At 46.5% G+C, this 27129-nt stretch overlaps 1 protein-coding gene across 3 annotated transcripts; it reads right to left on the reverse strand.

Moving 5' to 3' along the window:
- ercc6l2 (excision repair cross-complementation group 6-like 2) lies at positions 1–25930 on the reverse strand. 3 transcript variants are annotated; one of them, XM_041901419.2, is made up of 20 exons: positions 25871–25930; positions 16486–16810; positions 16285–16393; positions 16035–16151; positions 15685–15878; positions 15407–15568; positions 14994–15201; positions 14573–14713; positions 14215–14331; positions 14003–14122; positions 13767–13838; positions 11702–11847; positions 11421–11516; positions 11033–11132; positions 10059–10211; positions 9864–9941; positions 6253–7354; positions 4544–4698; positions 4193–4377; positions 1–2479 (listed from the first exon to the last, which is right to left on the reverse strand). In XM_041901419.2, the coding sequence occupies exons 1-20, from the start codon at positions 25884–25886 to the stop codon at positions 1288–1290; spliced, it is 4788 nt and encodes a 1595-aa protein (XP_041757353.2). In that variant the 5' UTR covers positions 25887–25930; the 3' UTR covers positions 1–1287. The 3 variants fall into 3 exon arrangements, with proteins under 3 accessions (XP_041757353.2, XP_045081707.1, XP_045081708.1); XM_045225772.1 differs by having other exon boundaries at positions 25631–25920; XM_045225773.1 differs by lacking the exon at positions 1–2479 and having other exon boundaries at positions 4189–4377; positions 25631–25920.
- Between the last annotated feature and the right edge of the window lie 1199 nt (positions 25931–27129).

The raw sequence follows: 27129 nt of genomic DNA on the forward strand, positions 1-27129 counted from the left end.
CATGTTCCACCTGTTTTTATTTAATGACAACCATCCACAGAGAGGACAGAACAGCACTCGGTTTGTATTCCTCACATCACTGAAGCGCTGGAATCCTTTTAGATAGCTTTTAGACAGGACAACATTGGGAATCATTGGGGCATGATGTACTGCATAGGTGTCTAATTCTTTACAGTCATTTAGTGCATTTCTACATTTCTAAAGCCTTAAGCCTGACTGTCATTGCACTTGAACCAGACTGAGCAAAGAGGGGAGGGAGGTAAATGGGAATTAGTTTGTGGCGTGAGTTTGAGGGGGAGAGAGATAAGGGGCTTTTTATTCTCCTCAGTCTCGGATTTGAACAGGTGTGGCAGATGTGTGGTCTGTCTGTGTGCACCTTCTACCACCCAGAAGGGCTACACACACAGCTTTGGCGGCGGAGCTGAGTGTTCTGTTGAGGCACGTATTCGTCTCGTTGTTTATTGATAGCTATCAGCACTTTCTCATTTCAGCAGCTCTTTTCTCAGCCTCCCTTTTACCTTCAGAAGAGAATTGCTAATGCTCTAATGGTGCAGTAGCGGCCTCCACTCTGAGGCCATTAGAAGGAGAGCTGAGCCCAACCACAGCTTATCACATTACAGAGTACTGAGGCGGGAGGGAGCGCCCAGACAGGCACCCACCACAGGCCCTGCCCCACTTCCCATACACACCGTCTAGTGAGAAATAATATATAGGCAAACTAGTCAAAGCCTTGCCCTGAAATAGGCTAAAGGATTACACTTTTTACTGCGGAAGACAGAGAGACAGATAGACTGAGTGAATGACTGAGTGAGCGAGAGGGGGAGTATGGGTGGATTTGGGCCTCGAAATGACAGGTAGTGTCTAATTTAAAGGGATATTTTTGTTAAGACCACCAAGGGTCCTGCCATGTAAGTGGGCAGACATGAGATCCTCAGGCTGGTGGTCACTAATGAGTTCAGCAGACAGCTTGGGCTACCACCACTGACAGTCAGACCATGCCTGGCCCAAGTCAATAGCACATGGCATTACTTTTCTGAATTACAACGCACATTTCCATCCTGCACAAACATACATGAGCACGCACACACATGGTTTGTCTACACTGTTGACTTCTCGCACACACAAGTATTTATCTATCTATAATTTCAGGACAGGTTCCAGTAACCAAAACTATAACATTTGTTAAAAGTGTTTAATTTTTCATTTTAAAAAACACATTGAAAAAAGCATAGAATAATAAAAGTCGAAAGCAAAATACATTTGCATGTCGTCATCTCTCCCCCAGAATCATTTCTTCCACAGGAACTTATCATTCCTCTTCCAGAGTGACATATTCCCTCTCTCCTCTCCTCCTCCTCCTCCCCCTGTTCCTCCTCTGGCCCTGACGCTAGTGCTCTCACATACCCTCTCAACCTCCGACAGGTCCGTCAGTTTGTTGATCCTCTCCTCGTTGCCCTCCTCCAGAATGTCCCAGAAGTCTCTACGGCTCTTCTTTGACCTCTCGGGGGCTAGAGAGGAAAGTGGTGTAATGGGGTGTGTGATGGGTGTGGTGATGGATCGAGACAGGGTTGTAGTAGTAGAAGAAGGGCCTGGAACGGGTGTTGTGAGGGGCCGAGGGCGGGGTGTGCTGGGCGGTTTGGGAGGTGTTCTAGGGTGGCAGGAGGCAGGTGTGGCAGAGTGAGAAGTGGGTGTAAAGACAGCCCGTGAGGTAGGGGTTTTTGTAGAGCCCCTCTGAGGCTCTGAGGGGGCCTTGCTTCTGGGTCGCAGCAGGTCGTCCAGGATGGAGGTGTCTCCTAGCAGCTCTGTGAGGAGGACCTGCTGGCTGGGGGGCGACGGAGGAGGAGAGGAAGGCTGGGCTCTGTACCGCTGCCTCCCCACAGCCTCAATCTTCCTGGGGGAGGACAGCAGGCCGCTCCTCCCTCCCTGGGGGCTGGCTGTGGGCTTAGCCTGGGGATGGCTGAGAGCTGAAGAAGAGGAGGAGGAAACAGGTTGAGCTCCAGAGGCCCCAGGTCCCAGAAGACTACTCTTACTGTTGTCCAGGTCTGAGCTGGAGCACTGAGCAGCTCTGGACGTTCCACTATTACCACTCTTCTTCTTCCTTCCTCTGGCGTTCCGGACCCCCTGCTTCTCCTGCTCCTCAGGAGAGGGAACATCCCTCTGGGGTTCTGCAACGGACCTATGTGGGGTTCTAGGCTCTGCTTGGGGTTCTAGAGCAGCTCTCTGGTTCCTTTTGGAGCTGGGTCTGTGTTTGGCTGTAGAGGAGGAGGAAGGCTTTGAGGCTGTCCTGTCAACTTTGGGCTGGGCTGTGTGTGGTTCTGCGAAGTTCTCCCTGATGATGGAAGCCAGCTCAGGGCCCTGGTCAATGTAGTACTGTCGTAGCTGAGCCAGTCTCTGGGCAGAGGTACTCCTCAGAACCTCCTCAGCAAACTGTCTCAATGAACCGGATCCAAATACACACGCCATCTCCTCCAGCTGCTGCCTACATGGGGAACACACACACAGATACACGTGCACACACATACACACACACACACAGGATTCGGCCCAGAGAGCGTAGGAAAGTTGCATGATAACATATTATAAACTACCAGAAATAGGAAAATGTTGTCTTGAAAGTAAGTGTGCTTGGTACTTCATGGGTTACATCTTGCACGGATATACACTATATATACAAAGGTATGTGGACACCCCTTCAAATTAGTGGATTCGGCTATTTCAGCCACACCCGTTGCGGACAGGTGTATAAAATTGAGCACACAGCCATGCAATCTCCATAGACAAACATTGGCAGTAGAATGGCCTTACTGAAGAGCTCAGTGACTTTCAACGTGGCACCGTCATAGGATGCCACCTTTCCAACAAGTCAGTTCGTCAAATCTCTGCCCTGCTAGAGCTGCCCCAGTCAACCGTAAGTGCTGTTATTGTGAAGAGGAAACGTCTAGGAGCAACAACGGCTCAACCGCAAAGTGGTAGGCCACACAAGCTCACAGAACGGGACAGCCGAGTGCTGAAGCGCGTACCGCGTATAAATGGTCTGTCCTCGGTTGTAACACTCACTACCGAGTTCCAAACTGCCTCTGGATGCAACGTCAGCACAAAAAAATTGTTCATCGGGAGCTTCATGTAATGGGTTTCCATGGCTGAGCAGCCACACACAAGCCTAAGATCACCATGCGCAATGCCAAGCGTCGGCTGGAGTGGTGTAAAACTCACCGCCATTAGACTCTGGAGCAGTGGAAACGCGTTCTCTGGGAGTGATGAATCACGCTTCACCATCTGGCAGTCCGACGAACAAATCTGGGTTTGGCGGATTCCAGGAGAACACTACCTGCCCCAATGCATAGTGTCAACTGTAAAGTTTGTTGGAGGAGGAATAATGGTCTGGGGCTGTTTGTCATGGTTTGGGCTAGGCCCCTTTGTTCCAGTGAAGGGAAATCTTAACTCTACAGCGTACAATGACATTCTAGACAATTCTGTGCTTCCAACTTTGTGGCAACTGTTTGGGGAAGGCCCTCTCCTGTTTTAGCATGAGAATGCCCCTGTGCACAAAGCGAGGTCCATACAAAAATGTTTTGTCGAGATTGGTGTGGAAGAACTTGACTGGCCTGCACAGAGCCCTGACCTCAACCCCATCGAACACCTTTGGGATGAATTGGAACGCCGACTGCAAACCTAATCGCCCAACATCAGTGCCCGACCTCACTAATGCTCTTGTGGCTAAATGGAAGTCCCCGCAGCAATGTTCCAACATCTGGTGGAAAGCCTTCCCTGAAGAGTGGAGGCTGTTATAGCAGCATAGGGGGGACCAACTCCATATTAATGCTCATGATTTTGGAATGAGATGTTCGACGAGCAGGTGTCCACATACCTTTGGTCATGTAGTGTATATTTAGGGTACATTTCTGATAGTCATGGAATGATATAGGGTCCTATTTCTAAGACAAGAGCAACCGTACCAAAAACAACATGGACTACCATATTCTGTCACAGCCATTAAAACAGGAACAAACCATATTCTGTCACGGCCATTGGCTAATCTTTGGCAAGGTTCTGGGAAATGGTTGAGCAGGTTAGCTCAGGTGGTCTCACACACACACAGAGAACCCCTTTGTACCATTTGAGGGTGCTCCACACCATAGCGGTGGTTAGATTCGGCTCTCTGCCCTGCCCTACCAGGAATACCTCCCCTCACCTTCGGATGGTTCCGGGGGTCTCTCCGATGATGACGGTGGTGTGTCGGGTGGGGTGGTGGACGCTCCTGATGGTGTGTGAGACTGGGTGGTCCACACTAGGTCTGTGCACAACCCTCTGCACTGCTCCCACCAAACCAACATCATTATGGGAAGTATGGAACGGTGGAGTGTGTTTGGGCTGGGTCTGTAATATACACATGCATCCGCACACACACACTTGATGAATGTATTCTAATCACACTGATAAGGAAGGGACAAGGGAAAGGGGTTAGGGAGTTGATTTGGAATAGGACACTAGACTATCAACTCGTTGGGTTGTTTGGGCTTCACCAGGTAGTGGGGGTGTGTACCTCCTGTGTGTCCCAGAGTTCATTGGCTGGAAGCTGGGAGTACTTCCTGCGTTCAAACACGTCTCTGAGAGCGGCTCTGCTGATTCGCTCCTCGGCCTTGCTCCCGCCCACCACATGTTGGTTAGAGTGGGTGTAAACCACCTCCTGTACACCACCTACAACACACACACGAATAGGAAGAAGTCTGTGCTTAATGGCAAATTCTACTCTCACTCTTGGTATATAATTGGGCCCGTACCCATGAAGCATCTCAGAGTAGCAGTCCTGATCTACAGTCGTGGTCAAAAGTTTTGAGAATGACACAAATACTAATTTTCACAAAGTCTGCTGCCTCAGTTTTGATGATGTCAATTTGCATATACTCCAGAATGTCATGAAGAGTGATCAGATGAATTGCAATTAATTGCAAAGTCCCTCTTTGCCATGAAAATGAACTTAATCCCCCAAAAACATTTCCACTGCATTTGAGCCCTGCCACAAAAGGACCAGCTGCCATCATGTCAGTGATTCTCTCGTTAACACAGGTGAGAGTGTTGACGAGGACAAGGCTGGAGATCACTGTTATGCTGATTGAGTTAGAATAATAGACTGGAAGCTTTAAAAGGAGGGTGGTGCTTGAAATCATTGTTCTTCCTCTGTTAACCATGGTTACCTGCAAGGAAACACGTGCCGTCATCATTGCTTTGCACAAAAAGGGCTTCACAGGCAAGGATATTGCTGCTAGTAAGATTGCACCTAAATCAACCATTTATCGGATCATCAAGAACTTCAAGGAGAGAGGTTCAATTGTTGTGAAGAAGGCGTCAGGGCGCCCAAGAAAGTCCAGCAAGCGCCAGGACTGTCTCCTAAAGTTGATTCAGCTGCGGGATCGGGGCACCACCAGTGCAGAGCTTGTTCAGGAATGGCAGCAGGCAGGTGTGAGTGCATCTGCATGCACAGTGAGGCGAATACTTTTGGAGGATGGCCTGGTGTCAAAGAGGGCAGCAAAGAAGCCACTTCTCTCCAGGACAAAAATCAGGGACAGACTGATATTCTGCAAAAGGTACAGGGATTGGACTGCTGAGGACTGGGGTAAAGTCATTTTCTCTGATGAATCCCCTTTCCGATTGTTTGGGGCATCCGGAAAACAGCTTGTCCGGAGAAGACAAGGTGTGGCTACCATCAGTCCTGTGTCATGCCAACAGTAAAGCATCCTGAGACCATTCATGTGTGGGGTTGCTTCTCAGCCAAGGGAGTGGGCTCACTCACAATTTTGCCTAAGAACACAGCCATGAATAAAGAATGGTACCAACACATCCTCCGAGAGCAACTTCTTCCAACCATCCAAGAACAGTTTGGAGACGACCAGTGCCTTTTCCAGCATGTGGCCCAGAAGTTAATTGACAGCATGCCAGGGCGGATTGCAGAGGTCTTGAAAAAGAAGGGTCAACACTGCAAATATTGACTCTTTGCATAAACTTAATGTAATTGTCAATAAAAGCCTTTGACACTTATGGAATGCTTGTAATTATACTTCAGTATACCATAGTAACATCTGACAAAAATATCTCAGAACACTGAAGCAGCGAACTTTGTGAAGACCAATACTTGTGTCATTCTCAAAACGTTTGACCACGACTGTACTCTGAGATGCTTTATGAATACAGCCCCTGATGTTTGCTGGCATACATGATACAACAGTTTATTTGAAAACCCCACTTTGACCTTACCTAACACATTGTCAATCGTTCCACAGGGCAGTCCTTTGGCAGAAGGGACAGTCTGGTTCGCGTTTGGGTTTTTCAGACCTGTAAACGTCCCCGCTCCATGTCTGTCTCTCTGTGGGTCTGGGCCATGATTGTGGTTCTGTGGGGCTGTAACAGATCGGACTCTTTTGACTGGAGTGTGGTTTTCGTCTGAGGAGGTGAAGGTCTCTATGTCCTCTGTTTGTCTGGTTCTTCTGCTCTGGTCTACTGGTCTGTTGCTGGTCTCTCTCTTACTACCACCATCTCTCCCCATCGCCCTCCTTCTCAGGTGTGCGGGGGGTCTCTTAAGCACATGGGTTTGTGCACCAGGTCTCGTCAGCACCTCAATGTCTATGTCAATATCCTCAGACTCAGAGTCAAGCACCACCTGGTGCCTTCTGGGAACTGGAGTTTTAGTGTTAGATCGTTTGCCTCCGTTGGAGGGGGGTGAATCTTCATCACTGTCGTCCTCCACCCTCCTCAGATGTATTCCTTGTTTCAGATTTGGTCTTTTTCTCCCCATGTCATCACTCTCTCCTGACAGTGCAACAGGACCATGGTCTCGCCCCCTCCGTCCATCCTCTCTCCCTCCATTCCTTTCTTCCTCTCTCTCAGAGCCACTGGAGACGTCCCAGTCATTCTTCAGAGGAGCTGCATCCAGGTGGTTTCCACCCTTGGGGGCCAATGTAGGGTTCTGGGGGCCCCCACTCCCTGCGGTGCTGGGGCCCTTTGGTGCCATGGCAGAAGTGTCTTCATCCCTGTCCTCCTCAGAATCACTCCTTCCCCCCTCACTCTGGCTATGCTCTCCTGATTCTGACCCGGACCCAGCCCTGAACCCTGACCTCTGGAGCAGCCTGGAGAAGCCATGCTGGAGGAGACTGAGTCGGCCAGGAGGGGTAGAGGTGTTCCCTTTCTCCTGCACCTTACTCCTGCCCCCCCGTCCCCCCTCCTCGTCCTCCTCACTGCCACTGCTGAAGTCCAGTACCCCCCTGGGTGTTCCCCTGGGGGTCCCCGAGGCCCCTACACTGCCGATCACCCCTCCATTGCCCAGTTCACAGGGGTCCCTTGCGGAAACCTCCCCAGCCTCCTGCAACACAAGGTCAACGGAGTCTTCATATTTAAAAAATATAATAACATATCTGTCCAGTATTTTTCTAAGGAAAGAGTGTCAAGCCTTCAGTCCACAAGTATAGAGACCTAGGGCTCTATTTTCGGCTGCCGTTAAGCCAGCGCAATTGTCAAACACACGTTAGTTGGCAAATTCGACCTGTTAAAGCCAGCGCTCTGCTATTTTCCAACCCTTGCGCCAGGATTGGTAATTTACCTGTCTTATATGAGCTTGCTTGCGCTAAGGTGGGAGGGGTGGCAATATCTGAGGTTTGTCGTTAAAAACATTGGCCACAGTGCCAATTTCAGGCATCGCTGGTGGGCATATTTAAACCAACTGAAAGCTGGTCTTAGAGGTAACGCGGTTGGTTATGGCATGGCTTTTGACAGCGGAAGCGCAGCCTATCCAGGCGTGATGCACAGTTCCCATATGCACATGGAACAAGAGAGGTGCTTTTTTTTTGTCAATAAACCTCCTATTTAGAAATATAAAAATGTAATGTTTTTTCCCATTTTGTTTAATTAGATTTTTTTTTAAATCAAGCATAGCCTCCCCTCCTCTCAATGAAGGCAACTTTTTTTGTCCTGCCCAATGCATTCGCTAAGTAGTCAAGACTATTGATAACGGGTTTGGCTGGTGAGACCGCTTTGAAATAAATCTTCATCACCAAAGCTTTATTTAAAGATCAAGTTTGACAGCAGCAAAACAGTGAGGACATCCCCTTTTTATCTATGTATTGTATATTATTTTTAGCTAGCTCTTATTTTATTTTTTTATGTGTGTAAAAACCCCTTCGTGTAGGCTACATGTTCATATGCCCATCATGGAACGAGAGATGAGATGTTGCCGGTGACCCTCATATTTAGAAACATTTAAGTTATTTTCCTGTAACAACTGCTTGTTTTCTTTTCATTTGATAAAAATAACTAAAAAGTAGGCTACCATTTCCTTACGAGAACGAAAGCTGGTTCAACAGCAATACGTAGGGTGTCTTTCTTATCCTGGCCATGCATTAGCCTATTCATAAAAATGTCATTAAAATGGTTTACTCCTGAGGCTTTTGCCATCATGCCTTTCATTATTCACAATTTACATAGGCCTACCTGCAGTGCATGCTCCATTCGGCTTGTATCCATCCCCATTTCCAAAGAGCGCCTCTTGTCCGGTCACCAAAGACGTGCTCCTTAACATATTCAAATTCTTCAGTCCTATAACGGCATATCAACGGTAGGCCTAGGCTAGATCTTGTTTATTGAGAACGTGCCTCACACATTCAATACAATTTACAGGAGCCTAGTATTTTTTGAGAAGTGCGATGCGTAAATACATGTAGGCCTATATTCATTTTAGCCAATTACAACAATGTTGACTGTCAACACTCCAAACATATTGAGAAAACACTATGTTTTTTTACTGTTGTTATTACTCGTTAGGCTACTGTAGTCTATGCTATTTCATAAACTGTAGTATTAATCCACAATTGACTAGGACGAGAATATTCCGTGGCTCCAGCCGAATTGATGACAATGCAAAGATTGTGAGACGACATGCAATATTAAGCCATGAAACACGTCGATTAACCAGTGAGCCAGCTACTGCGCTCATAATTCCCGCTGTGAAAATAGCTAAAATATTTCGGACAAACCAAAGACGCTACCGCCAGCGCTATGATTTACCATTGCGTTAGGTTTGGTAAAAAAGCTCCACTAATGAGATTGACAAAGCTATGGAGTCTTCTGTATGTTGTATTTGGTTGTGACCTGGGGCTGATGGCATCACCAGGCTACAGAACAGGGTTGGTCATTCATAAAGCATTTAGCAGTGCTTGGTAATGCAAAGATGCTTGTAACAATAAATCATCCACACATAAATGTGACATGCCGTGAGTGGTGATGTCATAAATACAAAACAATAGGATACATTGTAGCTTTTATAGCGTGCATGGGAGTTATGCGAGGGCCTTTATGAGTGCGACCACCTACAGCGATACTAATCTTATGGTTTTTGCCAACCAGATGACTCTTCCGTAGTGTGTTACTATACCCTGGTGTATTGTGTATGGCTGTTAGTCTGAATGGCCCCAGTACATACCCAGCCTTATAAAAGGACAGTTGTGTTGGGTCTTAGCTGGGAACTGTCACAGGCCAAACGATTGGGTAAATAAATACTACACAACAGAACAGACAGCCTTCAGTGTGGTCTGGTCCTGTCATTACAGAGGGATAATTATGTCCATCTGTTGGGACACTATCACAGAGAGAGAGAGAAAGAGAGAGATGAGGGGGAGGGGAAAAGGGGGAGAGAGGAAGGAAAGAGAGACGAGTAAGAAGGGGCCGGTGAAGGAGAGACAGGAAGACCCACGTGTGAGGAATCGTCTCTTTCACGTGGGAATGGAGGAAAGAGAGGTCCGCCTGGGAAAGGAGAGGGAGTGAGGGATGGGAAAGACATGTGCCCCTGTCACGGGTCCCTGAGAAAGGCAGTTACTCACGCTCTTCCTCTCCTCCTCCTCCTCTTCCCCTGTGTGTGTGCTGGCCGTCATTACTCCTACCTCCACTCGTCCCTCCCGCTGAGAGGAACACACGCACACACTTGAGCATACATGTACATAAGCAGAGATAGAAACACACAAAAACATGTAACACACAGTACTAGGGTTGTCCACTCAGGCTGTTTGACCTCTGACCTCCAGTATTCTCCTGGTGAGGCAGGTCCCCTGGGTCTGCAGCCTGAAGAGGTTCTGTATCCCAAAAAGCTCCCCCTTCTGGCCGTCGGTCCCCTGCACTGCCTCAAAGTACCGTCGGGCACTCTCCTTACCCACCACAGAAGACTGCAACTGCTGCAGAGTCACAGACAGGGATGGAGGGAGAGAACAGTCAGAATGATGGTTTCCCCATCTAAATACCAATATCATCTGGGTCGTCCATTTCATTTCAGCAAGCCATTGATTTGAATTGGTTTCTGTAGTTAAGAACATATAGGATAAGCATTCCTGCAACATTATTTTGTTGAAATATAATTTGATCTGAGAAACTAAGCTAAGTTATTTCACCCAAATTGGCCATTTCAATTTATAGGATTCATAGAATATTCAATAAATATAGTATCCAACTTTGAACCAAACCTCTTCTTAACACTGATTAACATGGGAGGAATCCAAATAAAAATGGTAAAGTCACCCACAGAACCCCCAAAGCTCACACCAACGTCCAGTATATAGTATCAGTTCTCTATGTTTGACAAGTAGTATGAAGCTGCGGCTTGGAGTATTGTTTATTCATACTATGTAATATATTCTCAGTGAATTTGGTGATGTTTTTCCCCCCCTGTTCAGAGAAATTTGCCATTGAAGTAGCTTGCATTTCCCCCCATAAATTAGTGTGAAAGTACAAGGCTTTGCCCACAAGATATCGCTGTTCCTGCTACTACCACACCCTTTTATCCATTTTGCTGGTCTCTTGTGTTTATTAAATGGTTCACAACATGTTCTTTGCAACTTTGAGTAGAAAACTAATAGCTTTTGCTCATGATGAAAATACATGGTGTTGTTATCTTCACAATTCAAGCCAGTCCTCCATGAAAGAAATGTAGAAATCCTCATACACAATAATGCGAATGTGCAGACAGCCTACTGTGATGAAAGGCTTAGGATGACTGTACCTGTTTGTAGACCTGGCGCAGGTAGATGACCTCCTCCACTGTTCCCAGAGAGATGAGTCTGAACACTGTCACGTCCCTGCACTGGCCTATACGATACGCCCTGAGGAGAGGTCACACACTGTCACGTCCCTGCACTGGCCTATACAATACGGCCTAAGAGAGGTCAAACCATGGAAATAAAAAGGAATAGAAGAGGCGTCCCCATTCAGGTCAATAAGCCATAATGAGTGACCTATGGCTCCCACACCAGCACAGAGATCACTTTTGTTAACACTGGCATTGTGTATACAGACATAGAATATGATACAACCCATTGGAAAGAACCCTGTAAGGTTATATGACTGTCATTCTATGTAAGTACATGGTATATATGGATATTGCAGCATACCTGTCAATTGCCTGCAGGTCATTGGCAGGGTTCCAGGTGGGATCAAACAGGATCACAACGTTGGCCCCTACAAAGTTCAGGCCCAGACCCCCTGCCCTGGGGGGAGAAACAGACAAGCGAACCTACAGTCAGTGGTCCATTCATACCAAACATATATGCGTCCCAAATGGCACGCTATTCCCTATAGAGTGCACTACTTTTGACCAGGGGCCGTGCACTATGTAAGGAATAGGGTGCTCTGTTAAAGCAGAGCTATGAGGAGTGGTGGGAGTGGCACTGACATTGTGGAGACCAGGCAGAGGTTGATGTCAGGGCAGCTGTTGAACTCTTTGACGATCTTCAGCCTCTCTCTGGACTTGGTGTTGCCGTCCAGTCTGCTATACTCCAGCCCCTCTGCCATGCAGTAGCTCTCCAGCACGTCCAACAGCTAAAGGGTTAACACAACACATTGAGAACACTTCCTTTTGGTGACGTGGCGTGTTATCACAAATATACAGTGCATTCGGAAAGTATTCAGACCTCTTCCCTTTTTCCAAATGTTGTTACGTTACAGCCTTACTCTAGAATATATTAAATTTAAAAAATGTCCTCAATCTACACACAATATCCCATAATGATAAAGCGAAAACAGGTTTTTTGAAATGTTTGCAAATTCATTACAAATAAAAAACAGAAATACCATATTTACATAAGTATTCAGACCCTTTGCTATGAGACTCGAAATTGAGCTCAGGTGCATCCTGTTTCATTTTACATTTTAGTCATGCGCCATGCTCTACCATTTTAGTCATGGCGTTGCAAGCGCCATGCTCTACCATCTGAGCTACAGGGGACCTGTTTCCATTGATCATCCTTGATATGTTTCTACAACTTGATTGGAGTCCACCTGTGATAAATTCAATTGATTGGACATGATTTGGAAAGGCACACACCTGTCTATAAAAGTCCCACAGTTGACAGTGCATGTCAGAGCAACAACCAAGCCATGAGGTCGAAGGAATTGTCCGTTCTGGGGAAGGGTACCAAAAAATGTCTGCAGCATTGAATAATAATAATGTCCCCAAGAACATAGTGGCCTCCATCATTCTTAAATGGAAGAAGTTTGGAACCACCACGACTCTTCCTAGAACTGGCCACCTGGCCACCTGGCCAAACGGAGCAATCGGGGGAGAAGGGCCTTGGTCAGGGCGGTGACCAAGAACCCGATGGTTACTCTGACAGAGCTCCGGAGTTCCTCTGTGGAGATGGGGGAACCTTACTGAAGGACAACCATCGCTGCAGCAATCAGGCCTTTATGGTAGAGTGGCCAGACGGAAGCCACTCCTCAGTAAAAAGGCAAATGACAGCCCGCTTCGAGTTTGCCAAAAGGCAAGCGTCACGTCTGGAGGAAACCTGGCACCATCCCTACGGTGAAGCTGGTGATAGTGGTGGCAGCATCATGCTGTGGGGATGTTTTTCAGCAGCAGGGACTGGGAGACTAGTCAAAATCGAGGGAAAGATGAATGGCGCAAAGTACCTCAGACTGGGGCGAAGGTTCACCTTCCAACAGGACAATGACCCTAAGCACACAGCCAAGACAACGCAGGAGTGGCTTCGGGACAAGTCTCTGAATGTCCTTGAGTGGCCCAGCCAGAGCCCGGACTTGAACCTGATCGAACATCTCTGGAGAGACCTGAAAATAGCTGTGCAGCGACGGTCCCCATCCAACCTGACAGTGCTTGAGATGATCTGCAGAGAAGAATGGGAGAAACTCCACAAATACAGGTGTGCCAAGCTTGTAGCGTCATACCCAAGAAGAATCGAGGCTATAATCGCTGCCAAAGGTGCTTCAACAAAGTAAAGGGTCTGAATACTTACGCACAAAAAAATATAAACCTGTTTTTGCTTTGTCATTATGGGTTAATGTGTGTACATTGATGAGGGGGAAAAAACAACCATTTTAGAATAAGGCTGTAACATAACAAAATGTGGAAAAAGTCAAGGGGTCTGAATACTTTCCGAATGCACTGTATGCTTAAAAGGATAGTTTCCTCATCGTGTAAGCAGTCTATGGACAAAGTCAGTAAAACGCCAATCCATGCTTTGGTTATGTCTGAACTAGAGCTCTGACATCATCTAAAGCCCAGTACATGATCTCACCATTATCTACCACAGCCATGTTCCTACACACACACACACTAACACCCCTACAGATCCCCCAAATCTCACACATCTACAGTACATACACACATAGACAGACACACACGCACACACAGAGAGACACGCGAGCACACACACATACACACACAAACAGTTACACACAAATTACCGAATCCCTGTGGCTACAAATACAACACAACGTTTTACCTTAGTGGAGAGCGAGAATAACAGTACTTTGTCTTTTCTCTGCACGTAATGTTTCAACAACCTCTGTAGAACCTATGACAGGGTGTAGAGGAGGAGGGATATTAACCAAGGATCCAAATGAGGCAATACTTCTCTTAAAAACGTGATACAACCTGGTACTATATGTGAACATATGAGCCTACCTAACTGCCTTTGCCATTCACGCGACATGACTTTTGACCTTGTGACCCACCTACCTTCATCTTTCCGCTGTACATGGGGTCTGACATGGCCTCGAATGCTGCCTGCTTGCATCTCTCTGTGAAGTCAGGGAACTTCTGGAACACCTTCTCACAGATCTCATTCACATACTGCTCCTGAGAGAACACAGTATGTCCAGATGTTAAACCAAACAGAGCTTTTCACTTTCAGTAAAATTATAACTAGGTCTTTACTTGTGAGAGCGTACCTGTTTTTTGCTGGTGTTCCACTTAGACTGCAGTAAAGCCACGTGGTTGGCCACCTTCCTGAGAATAGCCAAGTAACTGAAGTACAGGTCTGTCACACGCACACCCCTAGCATTCACCTGTAGTTTACAAGAGATCAAACGTCATAGGGAAGGCCTATCACAATAAAGTCAACATTACTGACAACATTGTGACCATTGCTTAGTCTAGGTGAACTACAAAGACCAAACAATGATTCAAACCTTGATTGATGATGTTTACTGACCTAAAGAATGCAAAACGTAAATTAACAGATTTCTTCAGAGGTTCATAGAGGGTCATATAGAGGTTATAACACAGCTGTTCCTGTTATAAGCTGACCTTGAAGCAGCACTTCCGGCGGGAGCGTCCGCTGTGACAGTCACACTTCTCTGAGGAGCGCAGCAGCAGAGTGACGTCCTCCGTGTCCAGTACCGCCTGGTACACCGTCTGCTGGAACGACGTCAGCGAACAGTACACCACCTGGCCATAGATGGAGGCGCCATTCACTTAGTGAGATGTTTGAAACCCCCTACTAGACCAGGGATATTCGCATTCAAGGCCAGAGAATTCATTAAATTAGAGTTGCAAAATTCTGGTAACTTTCCCAAAATTCCCAGGTTTTTCATAAATCCCTGTTGGAAAATTCCTGAAATCAGGAGGGAATAAGCAGGAATACTCCAACTAGGATTTCTGGAAAAGTTACCAGAATTGTACAACCCTACTTCATTAACATTAACCCTGTGTGGAAGTCTCCACCCACCCTGTCGTCCTTCTTGGGCAGCTGCTCTCTGATAAGAGCCTTGGTCCTCCGGAGAAACCAGTGGGAGAGCTTCCTGGCCAGGGCCCGGACCGCCCTCCTGCCCATCGCTAGGGCCCGCTTAGTTACGCTGTGCTTCTGCCCCAGTTCAATGGGGTCCGAAAACGTATTCTTGAAGTTACCCAGGCTGCCAAGGCAACGAGGGATGGCCCTGAAATACACAAAGGAAGAAGGTAAATCCAAAGAGAAAGAGTGGTTTAGAAGGAAATGGTGGTACTGGGTATTGGGAGTTTTTTTTAGTGACCTCTCGACTATACATCATTGCACTAATAAGGGTCTAAATAAGGGTGATCAGTCTTACTGTAGTAACAGTTATAGAAACAGTAGTAGTAGTTATAGTGCCAGTGTAGACCCACCAGTCCATGACACACCAGAGCTCGTCCAGGTTGTTCTGCAGGATGGTGCCAGTGAGGCCCACTCTGACCTGACACCTCAGCTCCTTCATTGCCCCAGTGATCTGGGAGTTAGGGTTCTTGATCTTGTGGGCCTCGTCCACTATCACAGCAGACCAGTCAATGCTGGAATGTAAGGCAGGCTTATAGGTGGAGTTTCACGATAAGAATACAAACAGGTCTACTAAGGTTTCAGGCTAGAGTTGAAGGCCAACACACCTAATTATCTTAGCTAATGTTACCTGTTAAACTGCTCCAGACAGAGGCGTAGGGTCTCGTAGGTGGTGAGGGCGATCTCAGAGCGTCCCCTCCTGATGCGAGCCAGCTCCTCCTCCTTCCTCAGACCGTGGACCACCACGCTCCGGAAGTGACCCCACGTCTCCAGCTCCTCTTTCCAGTTATACAGCACCGACAGAGGGGCCACAATCAGGAACACCTGGGCACAACCATGGAGAACATTACAACACCTACACAGGACCCTAACAGAGAGCATGGACATGCACATGTGAGTTTAAAAATGTTGTAACTATCAGTCAGTTATCTGCCACAAAGAGTGCTACTCTTGTGGGGAAATCTATAGCTCAATTTCTACCTTTTGGGGTTTGCATTGCTCGGTGGGGACCTGAGTGAGAAGAAACTGAGGCCTGTTCTTCTCAATATCTTCCCATGTCCCTGTTTTACCCAGCACAGCAGCCAGGAAACCAATGACCTGTTGACAGACACAAACACGTCAGTTATGAACAGCAGGTCTTTCTTCACATGGTAACGCCAATGGTGCTAATACTCTAGCTACATACAGTCAACAATCAGGTTTCTGCAGAGACAGTGAGTCTAGTTTTTACCTGGATGGTCTTGCCCAGGCCCATGTCATCTCCAAGGATACATCCTCTGGACTGGGCATAGTTGTCATAGATGAACTGGATCCCTTCCTTCTGGTAGTACCTCAGGTACCTGTTGACATCTAATTAAGGCCCCATTCATACAGCAAATACAACCTGGGAAGCCCAGCAAAATCCCAGCTTCATCGTTAACAGCTCACGTACCTGTTGATGGTATATGGGACTGCCACACCACTCTGTGACAACACAAAGGGCTCTGATGGACCGGGGGGTGTCTGGCTGCTGAGGAATAGAGGCTTCTCCTGGGCAGACACTACACTGGTAGAGGACTGGTTTGTGTCTGATCTCTGGAGTTTACAGACTGGAAAGACTGCCTCCTCTTCTTCATCTTCATCATGTTGATCTGTGAACTTCACCAATGCCATGTCCTCACCATGAGATGTGGAGTGGAGTTTCTGGATTGTCCCCTCTCGTAGTAGGGTGCCATCTCTGGGGCTGGGAGAGAGGCATCTGTCGCCCTCATGCCACACTGTTTATGGGAGGGAGGGAAAATCATGGCTTGGTTAGGCAGAGTTATGTCAGGTTAGCTAAATAGGTAGACAGCAAGCAGTGTTGGGAAGTAGTGAACAACATGTAATTCAACTACATTTTGCAGTAGCTTGGTAGTAACGTCGTTAGTTGAACTACATTCAAATCTTGGTAGTGTTTCCTGTAGTTAGCCAATTACTTTTTTTGCCATGTAGCGGTGTAGCTAACTACTGGAACTACACACTACTTTCTTTGCAAAAGGAAATGAAGATATGGGTGAAGTAAGCAAGAATGTACTTTCTTTTTGGCATCAGACATGCTGAATGCTCACTTGAAACAGTTTGTTTTTAATAGGCTAAATTACCAGTGGCGACCCATTATTCAGGGCAGGTGGGGCAGAGCAGCCCCACCTGTTTAGCTATTTAATTTTTTATATATATATATATATATATATATATATATATATATATATACACACACAGTACAAGTCAAAAGTTTGGACACACCTACTCATTCAAGGGTTTTTCTTTATTTTTACTATTTTTTGCATTGTAGAATAATAGTGAAGACATCAAAACCATGAAATAACACATATGGAATCATGTAGTAACCAAAAAAAGTTCAATAATTCTTCAAATAGCCACCCTTTGCCTTGATGATAGCTTTGCACACTCTTGGCATTCTCTCAACCAGCTTCATGAGGTAGTCACCTGGAATGCATTTAAATTAACAGGTGTGCCTTCTTAAAAGTTAATTTGAGGAATTTCTTTCTTAATGCATTTGAGCCAATCAGCTGTGTTGTGACAAGGTAGGGTTTAGCCCTATTTGATTTTTGGTTCCAACCGTCGTGTCTTTGTGAGACGCGGTGTGGGTGAACGGATGATCTCTGCATGTGTAGTTCCCACCGTAAAGCATGGAGGTGTTGTTATGGTGCTTTGCTGGTGACACTGTCTGTGATTTTTTTAGAATTCAAAGCACACTTAACCAGCATGGCTACCACAGCATTCTGCAGCGATATGCCATCCCATCTGGTTTGGGCTTAGTGGGACTATCATTTGTTTTTCAATAGGACAATGACCCAACACACCTCCAGGCTGTGTAAGGGTTATTTGACCAAGAAGGAGAGTGATGGAGTGCTGCATCAGATGACCTGGCCTCCACAATCCCCCGACCTCAACCCAGTTGAGATGGTTTGGGATGAGTCGGACAGCAGAGTCAAGGAAAAGCAGCCAACAAGTGCTCAGCATATATGGGAACTCCTTCAAGACTGCTGGAAAAGCTTTCCAGGTGAAGCTGGTTGAGAGAATGCCAAGAGTGTGCAAAGCTGTCATCAAGGCAAAGGGTGGCTATTTGAAGAATCTCAAATATAAAATATATTTTGATTTGTTTAACACTTTTTGGTTACTACATGATTCCATATCTGTGATTTCATAGTTTTGATGTCTTCACTATTATTCTACAATGTAGAAAATAGTAAAAATTAAGAAAAACCCTTGAATGCTGTGACGTCACGAGAGGCTACACAGCTTTCAGCGGGATTGCTCAAGTAGTGCAAGGAGACAAGGTTCAAACAAAACAAGGATTTTATTAAAGGTCTTGGGAAATTAACGAAAATATAACAAAATTCTGTTCTCTTGTGGCTCTTTAAGGGTTAACAGTTCAGGGATGTCTCTTCCACATCCAAACTCATAATTCTCACTCGCTCAGATAACTTTTCCCCAGCCTTACTGTAGTCCACGTTGCAGCTAGTGGCCAACCCAGCAAAAAGTCCTTCCAAATGTCTCTCCCGTATTTCCACAGGCGAATATATCCAAAGGTGAGTATTTCCCAACGGTAAGTATCTCCAAATCCTTATATTCCTCATGGAAGTGGACGTGCAGCACTCTTGTCCTCCAGAGAGCCCAGGTTGGAGACTGTGTCTCTTCACTTCCCAAACCTTCAGCTCATCAGCTCCTCATTTGTTTCAGCTGCGTGGGAAGATTGGCCATAGAGGGGGTGGAGTTCCCGACCATACCAGCAGATGGAGCCATAGCTGTCTGGGTTTGCAGCCACCTCAGGGGATGTAACGTCCCTCCAGGACACAGCCTCTCGTGACATCACACATCCCCCTCCCTCGGGACCGACGTCCTCGTCGGGTAAAGGCAGCGAAGAAGGCATCACGCCGGGAGAGGGCGTCCGCATTGCCGTGGTGCTTGCCAGCCTGCTCTCTCTTCAACTCCTCCACCTCTAGGACCAGGGACTCAGCCTCCTGTTGTCTCTCCTTGAGTTTCTTACTGAACGCATCAGCCTTGGTTTTAGCAGAGTTTAGCTTCTGTTGAGCAGCTTTCAGTTCCTTCTCTCTCTCTGCCTCCGCATTCTTCATCTTGTTCTCCAACACCTTGTACTTCTCCTCTGCCTTCTTCTGGACCTCCTTACTACTGCGCAGGGTCTCCCTCACACTCCTCGGTGGTCCTGCGCAGCCTCTCCAGCTCCTCCTGTTGCTTATGGAAGGAGCTCTGTTGGAGTTTAGCCTGGAGGATATCTAACTCTTCTGTCTTCATGTCTAACTGTTGCTTTAACAAACGATACCTCTCAGCGGTCCCCTTCAGACCAGACAGTTCTTTGTCCAGATTCTGTAGCTCCGTCTCTGTGTCGGTCTGGGCACCTGCCATCCCTATCAGAGCCCGGGCGGGAGTGAGTAACTCGGAGGATTGCACCGGAGCCTTCCCAGGATGAGTCTTGCCTCTCCGTTTCCGAGGTACTCGGGTTATCCTCTCCTGAGACTCTCTCCAGAGTGGGTAAAAGGCTGGGCAGTCTCGTCCAATTAGGACAGGGACGGGGAGGGAATCAACCACCCCGCCGTCGTGTGTATGGTTCCCCGTGTGCTGGTCATTGTAAGTTCAGTAATGGGGTATTCTCTGGTGTCCCCATGGACACAGGAAACTGGGAGGACTTTCCCCGGGGTCAGACACGTTGGGCCCACCAAATCCTTACGCACCAGGGTGGCCCGGCTACCAGAATCCAGTAAGGCCTCCACATCATGGTGATTCACAGTTACCGGGCAGGTGGGGGGTCGATCTGGGCCGCCATCTACGACTCCCAAGAGCGAGGCAACACGGTGTGTGGGTGCTGAGCTGGAGGACTCCGCAGTGGGCATAGGTTCATCGGCTGGTTTCCCACACTGCCAGGAGATATGTCCCATCTCCCCACACCGGTAACACTGTCGAAGTTTCCCCCTCCTGGTGTACTCTTCTTGGACCCGCCTGGTTTCTGGCTCCCCCTGGAGCCGGGATAAGTCCTGACGTGGCTGGGTTCGAGACCTTGGGGTCCTTTGGACGGGTTCTTCCCCATTTGTGGTGGGGCCGCCCTCCTGGGGTCTTTTCGGGAAGCATTCAGCATCTCCGCTGTGGCCTGGTACTTTTCCACAGCTTCCACGGTCAGATCAGCCGTGGTCAAGGCCTGTTGACTGATGAACCGTTTTGCCTCATAAGGCAGGGCGCGTAGGTAACGATCCACCACAACGGCCTCCACCACCGCCGCTGCTGTATTCCTCTGCGGATCCAGCCATTTCCTTGCGATTCGGACAAGTTCATGCATCTGCGCCCGAGGAGGTTGGTCTGGTTGGAAGGTCCAGCTGTGAAAGCGCTGGGCCATCCCAAACTTTGTGAGTCCATATCTGCTGAGGATCTCAGACTTCAGGGCATCATAGTCAGTAACCTGGTCAGGGCCCAGGTCCCGGACAGCATTCAGCGATTCCCCGGTTAGAAAGGGGGCTAACAGACCAACCCACTGTTGCTTGGGCCAGGCTTCCCCTAGTGGCCGTGGCCTCAAATGCATGCAGGTATGCCTCAATGTCATCGGTAGCTCCCATCTTAGATATAAAGTCACTTGCCTTTATTGGGCGGGTATTTTGGACAACCCTCTGTCTCTGCAACTGCAATTCCTCTGCCTTCAGAAGGTTGGCTTTCTTTTGCTCCTCCAAGAGAGCCACGTTTGCTTGCATCTGGGCGTGCTGGCCAGCAACAAGGGCTTTCAATATGTCCTCCATTTCAGTCGGCGGGGAGCCTACGGCCAACTTGGAAAACTGGGTGATCAAACCTTCGATATCCTCCTCTGACATGCACTATTAACGCTTGAGCGTGCCCGTATTCTCCACCATCTGTGACGTCACGAGAGGATACACAGCTTTCAGCGGGATTGCTCAAGTAGTGCAAGGAGACAAGGTTCAAACAAAACAAGGATTTTATTAAAGGTCTTGGGAAATTAACGAAAATATAACAAAATTCTGTTCTCTTGTGGCTCTTTAAGGGTTAACAGTTCAGGGATGTCTCTTCCACATCCAAACTCATAATTCTCACTCGCTCAGATAACTTTTCCCCAGCCTTACTGTAGTCCACGTTGCAGCTAGTGGCCAACCCAGCAAAAAGTCCTTCCAAATGTCTCTCCCGTATTTCCACAGGCGAATATATCCAAAGGTGAGTATTTCCCAACGGTAAGTATCTCCAAATCCTTATATTCCTCATGGAAGTGGACGTGCAGCACTCTTGTCCTCCAGAGAGCCCAGGTTGGAGACTGTGTCTCTTCACTTCCCAAACCTTCAGCTCATCAGCTCCTCATTTGTTTCAGCTGCGTGGGAAGATTGGCCATAGAGGGGTGGAGTTCCCGACCATACCAGCAGATGGAGCCATAGCTGTCTGGGTTTGCAGCCACCTCAGGGGGATGTAACGTCCCTCCAGGACACAGCCTCTCGTGACATCACAATGCGTAGGTGTGTCCAAACTTTTGACTGGTACTGTATATATACAGTGGGGAGAACAAGTATTTGATACACTGCAGATTTTGCAGGTGTTCCTACTTACAAAGCATGTAGAGGTCTGTAATTTTTTATCATAGGTACACTTCAACTGTGAGAGACAGAATCTAAAACAAAAATCCAGAAAATCACATTGTATGATTTTTAAGTAATTCATTTGCATTTTATTGCATGACATAAGTATTTGATACATCAGAAAAGCAGAACTTAATATTTGGTATAGAAACCTTTGTTTGCAATTACAGAGATCATACACGTTTCCTGTAGGTCTTGACCAGGTTTGCACACACTGCAGCAGGGATTTTGGCCCACTCCTCCATACAGACCTTCTCCAGATCCTTCAGGTTTAGGGGCTGTCGCTGGGCAATACGGACTTTCAACTCCCTCCAAAGATTTTCTATTGGGTTCAGGTCTGGAGACTGGCTAGGCCACTCCAGGACCTTGAGATGCTTCTTACGGAGCCACTCCTTAGTTGCCCTGGCTGTGTGTTTCGGGTCGTTGTCATGCTGGAAGACCCAGCCACGACCCATCTTCAATGCTCTTACTGAGAGAAGGAGGTTGTTTGGCCAAGATCTTGCGATATATGGCCCCATCCATCCTCCCCTCAATACGGTGCAGTCGTCCTGTCCCCTTTGCAGAAAAGCATCCCCAAAGAATGATGTTTCCACCGCCATGCTTCACGGTTGGGATGGTGTTCTTGGGGTTGTACTCATCCTTCTTCTTCCTCCAAACACGGCGAGTGGAGTTTAGACCAAAAAGCTCTATTTGTCTCATCAGACCACATTACCTTCTCCCATTCCTCCTCTGGTTCATCCAGATGGTCATTGGCAAACTTCAGACGGGCCTGGACATGCGCTGGCTTGAGCAGGGGGACCTTGCGTGCGCTGCAGGATTTTAATCCATGACGGCGTAGTGTGTTACTAATGGTTTTCTTTGAGACTGTGGTCCCAGCTCTCTTCAGGTCATTGACCAGGTCTTGCCGTGTAGTTCTGGGCTGATCCCTCACCTTCCTCATGATCATTGATGCCCCACGAGGTGAGATCTTGCATGGAGCCCCAGACCGAGGATGATTGACCGTCATCTTGAACTTCTTCCATTTTCTAATAATTGCGCCAACAGTTGTTGCCTTCTCACCAAGTTGCTTGCCTATTGTCCTGTAGCCCATCCCAGCCTTGTGCAGGTCTACAATTTTATCCCTGATGTCCTTACACAGCTCTCTGGTCTTGGCCATTGTGGAGAGGTTGGAGTCTGTTTGATTGAGTGTGTGGACAGGTGTCTTTTATACAGGTAACGAGTTCAAACAGGTGCAGTTAATACAGGTAATGAGTGGAGAACAGGAGGGCTTCTTAAAGAAAAACTAACATGTCTGTGAGAGCCGGAATTCTTACTGGTTGGTAGGTGATCAAATACTTATGTCATGCAATAAAATGCAAATTAATTACTTAAAAATCATACAATGTGATTTTCTGGATTTTTGTTTTAGATTCCGTCTCTCACAGTTGAAGTGTACCTATGATAAAAATTACAGACCTCTACATGCTTTGTAAGTAGGAAAACCTGCAAAATCGGCAGTGTATCAAATACTTATTCTCCCCACTGTATATATATATATATAATGTTTTTTGTTGTTGCCTGTTTTGCATGTTATTTTGGCATTAATACATGTCACATATCAGTTTGCAATAAAGCCGCATACAAACATGGTATCTTTTTTGCTTTCTTGAGTAAGGCAGCTCCAAAATGCAGGTGTTTCAGCTTAGCTCAGTGCTTTCTGTGGTGGTGGGGCAGCCAGCGGAGAATACGGAGCGTATGGGGTTGGCAATGTTCTCTAGTTGCGCCGTGATTGGCTCAGTGTTCTGTTAGTCATGGGGACACTATGTCACCGCCAAATCTACGGGGAGAGCTCGAAAATTCAAGCCCCTTGGGTGCTGCCATAGAGTTACATTAGAAGTGCCCATCCAAGAAGGCTCAAGGTCATTGGCCACAGATAATCACGTTATAACTCTTGAGCGTGCCGTCTTTAGCCAACTCTCTTGCTATCTCTCTCAGAATTACCTTCTTGATCCAAACCAGTCAGGTTTCAAGATTGGTCATTCAACTGAGACTGCTCTTCTCTGTGTCACAGAGGCTCTCTGCACTGCTAAAGCTAACTCTCTCTCCTCTGCTCTCGTCCTTCTAGACCTATCTGCTGCCTTTGATACTGTGAACCATCAGATCCTCCTCTCCACCCTCTCCGAGTTGGGCATCTACGGCGCGGCTCACTCTTGGATTGCATCCTACCTGACAGGTCGCTCCTACCAGGTGGCGTGGCGAGAATCTGTCTCCGCACCACGTGCTCTCACCACTGGTGTCCCCCAGGGCTCAGTTCTAGGCCCTCTCCTATTCTCGCTATACACCAAGTCACTTGGCTCTGTCATATCCTCAAATGGCCTCTCCTATCATTGCTACGCAGACGACACACAATTAATCTTCTCCTTTCCCCCTTCTGATAACCAGGTGGCAAATCGCATCTCTGCATGTCTGGCAAACATATCAGTGTGGATGACGGATCACCACCTCAAGGTGAACCTCGGCAAGACGGAGCTGCTCTTCCTCCCGGGGAAGGACTGCTTGTTCCATGATCTCGCCATCACAGTTGACAACTCCGTTGTGTCCTCCTCCCAGAGTGCAAAGGGCCTTGGCGTGACCCTGGACAACACCCTGTCATTCTCCGCTAACATCAAGGCAGTGACCCGATCCTGTAGGTTCATGCTCTACAACATTCGCAGAGTACGACCCTGCCTTACACAGGAAGCGGCACAGGTCCTAATCCAGGCACTTGTTAATAAAAAAGATAATAATAATAAATAAATAAAATGTAAATGTAGTAAGCTGTTAGTAGCCCATGTGCCTCACTATAATAATTTGGTCCCTTTCCCCCTGGTGGAGCACATGTAGCCTATAACCTGTTTTAGATAAATGTAATCATCGAATATTGTAAGAGCTTTCATTGTCTGCTTATATGCCCCCTTTATTTATCCTACGGTTCTGACTTGGTGTACAGGGAGAATACTGCAAGAACGGCCCATGTTCTGAATTCTGTCGCTGTACATTTCAAAAGTGCTGAACAAATAGTTATATTGACTACGTCTGTCCTAGCTTGCTCATTAATGTCTTAATCGAAATTACGGATTGCCTCTTATCCGCTCATCGTCCCCTTATGCCATAGTTTGTACATCTCAATTGTCATTAGAAACCACATTTGTTTAAGCAAGTCAGCCATATCAGCTACACCACCGGTCAAAGGTTTTAGAACACCTACTCATTCAAAGCTGGTTGAGAGAATGCCAAGATTGTGCAAAGCTGTCATCAAGGCAAAGGGTGGCTATTTGAAGAATCTCAAATATAAAATATATTTTAATTTGTTGAACACTTTTTTGGTTACTACATGATTCCATATGTGTTATTTCATAGTTCTGATATCTTCACTATTATTCTACAATGTAGAAAATAGTTTTTAAAAAAGAAAGAAAAAAAGAAAGAAAAACCCTTGAATGAGTAGGTGTTCTAAAACTTTTGACCGGTAGTGTGTTATTTATTTTTTTAAGGCAGTAAATGAGGCTGAATGAACTGTTTCGCTGCCAGACAAGGCTCCGCTGATAGCCAAGTGTAGCATTGGTAAGGGATTCACTCCATGGTACTGAAAAGAAAGCTCTGCTGTTGGGACATCTTTATAAAAACTGTAGGCCCTAGCAGTTTGTGGGCACCGTTTGTCACCGTTATAGTGCAATTAATGTATTGTTTAGTGGCTTTGCTGGCATGCATCTAAAAACATTTTGGGGAGTTTGCCTCATTATGATTTAACATTACATGCTAAAATCGCCACCGTAAATTCCACATTATGTTAACATCTGACTCAGTGTGAGCTTAAGTTAGCAACTTCTGCTAGTAGGTAGCTGGCTGGCTGGCTATGTGGCTGTTTTGAGAAACATAAAAACTTTTCAAGCTTAACTAGCTAATTATCTTCCATTAAGCGTCTGAGTCACAAACCTTTTATGTCAGCTGTAGAAGTTGAAGCCATCATCAAAAAGCATTGTGGCAAGCTGTAGCTAGCTAAAGCACAGGCAGACAAGCTAGCTAGTAAGACAAGTCTCTTCACTCTCTGGCACAGACATTGGTCAGGCAGTAAGTTAACGGTTAGCTAACTTAACACTAGATAGCTAAATTATTTAGTATTTTGACGGGACAGTAATGTGCATAGTTAAAAAATATAGCTAGTTAGTAGCTTACTAGATCTTTGAGACATATCTTGCCCGTACTTGCCACGGTGGGCGTCCCTAGCTAGCAAGCGTTCTGTTTATCTAGCTTAAGCATTCGGCGTCGCATTTTCCACAATCACCCTGGCTGCCAAAATACTAATTGTCCATTTAAACGAAACTAATAGTAAAACCAAAAGAAAATATAATTAAACGTTTTATGTATTTTTTTTCGAAATATCTAAAAGTGAACATTTATTATTGCTTTAAGATTTTAATAGAAAGTGCTACATGTTGTACAATTTAGGCACAGTGGAAGGGAACACTGACGCAACCAAATCAAACCAAGTCTACACAACAAGTGTAGACTTTACTGTGAAACGCTAACTTACAACCTCTTTCCCAAAGATGCAGAGATAAAAATAAGAAAATAAAAACAAGAGGAATAATATACACAATAATTAACCTATATACAGGGAGTACCAGTACCATATTTATGTGCAGGGATATGAAGTAGTTGAGGTAGATATCAGGATAGATAATAATAAGAGTAAAACAATCTAAAGTAGCAGCAGCGAATATGATGACTGTATGTTCGAAAGTGTATGTACAGTTGAAGTCACAAGTTTACATATACCTTAGCTAAATACATTTAAACTCAGTTTTTCACAATTCCTGACATTTATTCCTAGTAAAAAATTCCCTGTCTTAGGTCAGTTAGGATCACCCGTTTATTTTAAGAATGTGAAATGTCAGAATAATAGTAGAGAGAATGATTTATTTCAGCTTGTATTTCTTTCATCACATTCCCAGTGGGTCAGAAGTTTACATACACTCAATTAGTATTTGGTAGCATTTCCTTTAAATTGTTTAACTTGGGTCAAACGTTTCGGGTAGCCTTCCACAAGCTTCCCACAATAAATTGGGTGAATTTTGGCACAATCCTCCTGACAGGGCTGGTGTAACTGAGTCAGGTTTGTAGGTCTCCTTGCTCGCACACGCTTTTTCAGTTCTGCCCACAAATTTTCTCCAAAAAATATGATATTTGTCCCCATATGCAGTTGCAAACCGTAGTCTGGCTTTCTTATGGCGGTTTTGGAGCGGTGGCTTCTTCCTTGCTGAGCGGCCTTTCAGGTTATGTCGATATAGGACTCGTTTTACTGTGGATATTGTCACAAGCTGGGCTTGAACTCCGGTCTCAGATGTGGAGAGCTGGGGGTAATACCCCTTAGCCACAGAGGAGGTGTAGTAGGACCCAAATGAAACACCCAAGGCAATACTCCAGGCAAGTAG

Source organism: Coregonus clupeaformis, chromosome 16, assembly GCF_020615455.1.
Source record: "Coregonus clupeaformis isolate EN_2021a chromosome 16, ASM2061545v1, whole genome shotgun sequence".
Taxonomy (NCBI): Eukaryota; Metazoa; Chordata; class Actinopteri; order Salmoniformes; family Salmonidae; genus Coregonus; species Coregonus clupeaformis.

Coding starts and splice junctions, on each gene's coding strand:
- ercc6l2 (XM_045225772.1), bottom strand. CDS start 25,664: ATGATGGCTTCAACTTCTACAGCTGACATAAAAG. Junction 11,848..13,766: donor TATTCTCGCTCTCCACTAAG/GTAAAACGTTGT, acceptor TTAACCCTTTAG/CTGTTGGACGTGCTGGAGAG. Junction 4,378..4,543: donor AACTCTGGGACACACAGGAG/GTACACACCCCC, acceptor TGTATATTACAG/ACCCAGCCCAAACACACTCC.